The 5,087-nt window shown below is 43.3% G+C and overlaps 1 protein-coding gene across 1 annotated transcript; it reads right to left on the reverse strand.

Annotated features, from left to right (window-relative positions):
• Nucleotides 1-2,079: 2,079 nt before the first annotated feature.
• LOC123141504 (protein FLOWERING LOCUS T) lies at nt 2,080-4,376 on the reverse strand. The gene is made up of 4 exons (XM_044560626.1): nt 4,104-4,376; nt 3,232-3,293; nt 3,109-3,149; nt 2,080-2,621 (listed from the first exon to the last, which is right to left on the reverse strand). Exons 1-4 carry the CDS (start codon nt 4,293-4,295, stop codon nt 2,392-2,394), a joined length of 525 nt encoding a protein of 174 aa, XP_044416561.1. The 5' UTR covers nt 4,296-4,376; the 3' UTR covers nt 2,080-2,391.
• Between the last annotated feature and the right edge of the window lie 711 nt (nt 4,377-5,087).

Genomic DNA, 5,087 nt, shown 5'->3' on the forward strand with positions numbered 1-5,087 from the left:
TGGTCATCACTGGGGATGACCCCGAGTATATTGCCTTTGTAAAGGCTCGTCTTAGTGAGCAGTTTCTTATGTCTGATCTTGGACCTCTTCGCTACTTTCTTGGGATTGAAGTCTCTTCTACCTCTGATGGCTTTTTTATATCCCAGGAAAAGTATATCCAGGATCTTCTTGCTCGTGCTGCTCTTTCCGACGAGCGCACTGTTGAGACTCCTATGGAGCTCAATGTTCACCTTCGTGCTACTGATGGTGATCCTCTCCCTGACCCGACGCGTTATCGCCATCTCGTTGGCAGTCTTGTCTATCTAGCTGTCACTCGTCCGGACATCTCTTATCCGGTTCATATTCTGAGTCAGTTTGTTTCTGCTCCCACATCGGTTCATTATAGTCATCTCCTTCGTGTTCTCCGATATCTTCGGGGCACGATCTCTCACCGTCTCTTCTTTCCTAGCTCCAGTTCTTTACAGCTTCAGGCCTATGCGGATGCTACGTGGGCTAGTGATCCTTCTGATCGCCGTTCGCTTTCTGCTTACTGTGTTTTTCTTGGCGGTTCTCTCATTGCCTGGAAGACGAAGAAACAGATTGCAGTTTCCCGTTCGAGTGCTGAGGCTGAGTTGCGAGCTATGGCTCTTTTGACGGCAGAGGTGACTTGGTTACGGTGGTTACTTCAGGACTTTGGTGTTTCTGTCACTACACCGACTATGCTCTTATCTGACAGTACAGGTGCTATTAGCATTGCGCGCGATCCTGTGAAGCATGAGCTCACCAAGCATATTGGTGTTGATGCTTTCTATGTGCGCGCTGCTGTGCAGGATCAGGTCGTTGCTCTTCAGTATGTGCCTTCCGAGTTACAGTTGGCGGATTTCCTGACGAAGGCCCAGACTAGAGCACAACATGGCTTTTATCTCTCCAAACTCAGTGTTGTTCCTCCACCATGAGTTTGAGGGGGGGTGTTAGAGTTATACTATAAGTCATGTATACCCCTTTGTATTTATCCCGTAGTATAAGGGGTTTCCTGCATATGTACCACACCTGTACGTGTATATATATCGGCCTATGGCCTAATGGGAATACAAGTTGCTTATTCCTAACACTGGCCTCCTCATGTGGTATAGCCGCTTTCTGCGCAGCCTGGTGCAGAGGTGAATGGATGGTGTTCGACAAAATGCTGGAGCGGTGGGTGGCGCCATCATGGAACCTGCCATGGGTTGGTATCAGCACATTGTCAGTGAGGTTGAGTCAGCTCCCACGACAGGTGCTGCGACAGGATATATGGTCCTAGACCAGTGGCAGAGCCAGCCCGTTATCAGAGCCTAGGCAATGTATAGTTGGAATTGCGTTTTTCGGTGTTTGCCTGTGCAAGCTCCTTGTTGAGTCCTTGCTCTCTTGTACCATTTCACTGGGGTTCACCAGCTGAGCCCGGGTAGCCGCCCAGGCTTGCCGGGATGTAGCTCCGCCAGACCGGCACTGCCACTGACCGACTCTGACAAGCAGTGTGTGCCTACGCTGTGAGAAGTGTGATGCTAGTTCTGGTATAACAGAGAAGCTGCCACAATATGGACGCACCTTGAAAATTGGAAACAGATAGCTCGCCTTTATCTTACCATGTCATGGCAAAAGCAGATGCATTTTGTGTAGCACTTCATTCAAAGCCGGGCTTTAGCTGTTCAGATGGTCATATTCTCTGTTGTCATTGAGGTACCTGATTCCCTTCCTGCTCTTGCTAAGCCTGTCTACCAAAGGCAGGCAGGAAAAGTGACCACACTAATTTGGTTTTCTTGATCAGTTCCGGAGCATAATCTGACCAGGACTGCACTAACATGTCAGGGCTATTTGGATTTACACCTTTAATGACCTGCTTCTACGCAGATTTGCTTTGCTGGTGTTGGTGGAATCTGAGAGCATGACTGGTGGATGGGGAGAGGGTTCTGAATTCTAATTCTCAGTGAGGTCATCAGCATAAATCGTCATTGGATTAATCATTGGAGGTCGTGATGAAAAGACTCCTAGCACTATGACGCCAGTAAACTGTGGCTGCGGGACCTTACGGTTTTCACTGCACTGCCTTTCTTGCACAGGCAATCTGCAATTTATCATTTATTGGCGTCAAATCTAATAGTGCTTAGGAAACATGAGAGATCTTTACTCTCATTGCCCTAATACATCAACTTTAAGCTTTCCTCATCAAGGAAGAAGAGATGGAGCAGTGGCTGAGATTTGTTACATGGTATTTTGGGACACCATAGTCAGTGCCTGTACATGAGATAAAGTAATCTAGGAATTAAACTACATTACGCTGCACCATACGCAACGCCCACCTGGAGCGCTTGGCCTTATGCATCATCACTCAATTCACCCTCATTTTTGCAGAGTTGGAATGCAGTTATCCAGTTGTCATCTGATGTATCGTCTGCCACCGCATCCGGTCTCCCTTTGGCAGTTGAAGAATACTGCAGCCACAGGTGGGCCTAGACTGTAAAGTGCTGAGAAGTCCCTTGAGTTGAAATTTGGTCTCCATCCTGGTGCATAAATGGTCTGCTGGACAGATTGGCGGAAAATCACAAAGACAAAGCGATGTATTCCTGCTGTTGGCTTTGGGCTTTCGTAGCTGACTATCTCGTTTCCTGAAATGCAGTTTTTATAACTTTTCAGAGCAAGTTATGCAATATTGTGCCTCAGCTTACAAACATTTTGTTGGTTTCAGTGTAGAATCTCAATGGTGCTACAAGGTTCAAATTCACCTTTATCTGCCCAAATGATATATACTGCAGACTGGCTGCCAGATTATACAAACTTAAGCCAGTCATTTGAATAAATCTCTACAAATAATAATTGTGGAGGTCAGAAAAATATAAGCTGCCTATTGTGCTAGATTCCTACTGTATGGTGAGTAATATAGTTTAACTTTGCACACCATTTCAGTAGTGATGAACTGTCGATCTTTACTCTATGGATGAGTAATATTTTCATTTTATTTTGTTCTATGTCAATACGAACTAGGTGTGGACATCACCCGGACTGCCGTAAGTAGGTTTATTATAAATGTCCATTCAATACTTCGAAACATTTAAATCGTGGAAACAAATACACAGAAGGAAGGGAACAACCCACCATAGCTTGCATCTGTTGATTCCGGAATGTCTGTCACTAACCTGTGTGACATGTGCACAACTGTAAGAAACAGTTTATGATTTGATATTTAAAATCATTCATTGTAAGTGTTTCAGGTCTTACCAATGAAGGTATTCTCTTTTGGTTGGATTGCTTGGACTTGGTGAGTCAGGATCCACCATTACCTATTGGTAAGTTTGTCATCATTCGTGTTACAAGCATATAAACTGGAGCTCTCATTATATAAATAATTCAATCAAGTAAAAATGATGTTGAATTGTGTATGCATATGTCTTTGAAATGTTTGCCATGATTGATTTATTGCTTGTCTTCTGTGATGGCAATTTCATTGTTCTTCTAAATTACTATGCTTGTATAATTTGATGGTTAGGATCCGAGCTGTCCAATTGTTTAATGCTCTTCTTAAACGAAATGAAGTGTAATAAATGTAATCAAATTTTAGTTTCTCAGTGCTATTTCTGCACCATCTTAAGTTGGCCAGCAAAGTACATGGATCTTCACTAGATATAACATGCATTGCTGGAAGTAACCATTGTGGTTCCATGTTCCTATTGCGAGTCTAGACCAATGTGTATATCTTCGATTTTAATGTGTGTCTGCATGCAAAGGTGCTGGTATATGTGCTGACACTAGCGAAAACATGTCGAATACCATCATAGGATATATTTTTAATAAAATATAGAACTGCAAAAGGTCTTTCTCACGCAACAAGGACAGCTTTTAAATCTTAAGAGTGAAGATTCTTGCCTTCCAGTTTAATGGGTGTACTCTTACAGCTTTTAAATGTTATTACAGCGTGATACTTTAGAGAGAAAAAATGGTGACCTGACACACTGTAAAAATAATAATCTTGACCTGATAGCCACTTCAGTTGCAGTAATCACTGTTTTGTTTGGTTAAACGTTAAATGCAGAAAGCCTAATTTCCAATCATATTCAATGGTCAAATGAGGTAGACAGGAGTTATGAACTCACCAAAGTGTAAAGGTTTCTCATGTCACGCCCAGCAATCTCGATCCGTGGCTCATTGACTACTTGTGAAGGCTTGAGCTCAGATCCATTAGTCAGCTCCCTATTGTTGTATAAGACTTTGAGTGATGCTGATTTGATAAATGGGTCCAAGATATCTCCAACTACATTGCCTACAACAAGTGGATCCCTTGACATGGTTACCTACAATTGGTGGTGTCGAGGAGATTGAGTACTATTGCTCAAGAGGAGCTAACTTGGCCTCGAAGTGTGCACTTGGGTGAAGTGAGCGGTGCAGGCCTGTGCTCTATATATACTCTCAGTCCTAGATGCTGAGCCAGTCGTGACGACCGAAACTATTACTTCTGTACGCCATGGTATCTTTAAACTGCAAACAATGATATGGATTGCCGTCACTTGTAATATTTAGGGCTGTCCACCCTCCGGGCCTACACCAATAGAAGAAGTGCTCGCTACCATTCCACGTAGGTGAATAAAATCTGATGTAATCGCACTCACTTATTCCCTATACCTAGAGCCTAACAAATAGGTGCCCCTACCGAAAAGGGGGTTGCCTTTTGACTTATCTCCCAGACTGATGCATTATGTTCTTTGTTTTCAGCTATAAACTTTCCCACCCTCTTTATGTACACTTTTTCCCTTCAAACATTTAAGCTTAGTGTTTGGGTGAGTCCCCCCCCCCCCCCTCTCCCCCACCCCCTGCCTTGTATTATGTCTAAATGGTAAATACGATTATGTATTGTAGAGTGTATTGTTTAGCTGTAAGTAAGATGAGTAACTAAGAGGTTTATTAATTAGTGTAAGCATGGTGTTCCGTCAAAAAAAGTGTAAGCATGGTGGGACGAGAATATTATACTGCGATGTTAAAAAGTGGTAGGGGGTATTCCTGACAAATCTATCCTTTTTTTTGCTGTCTTCTGCTTGGACAATAATCTTGATACCCCTGGATAGCACTTCTAATGCTTGAGA

This window comes from Triticum aestivum, chromosome 6D (assembly GCF_018294505.1).
Source record: "Triticum aestivum cultivar Chinese Spring chromosome 6D, IWGSC CS RefSeq v2.1, whole genome shotgun sequence".
Taxonomy (NCBI): domain Eukaryota; kingdom Viridiplantae; phylum Streptophyta; class Magnoliopsida; order Poales; family Poaceae; genus Triticum; species Triticum aestivum.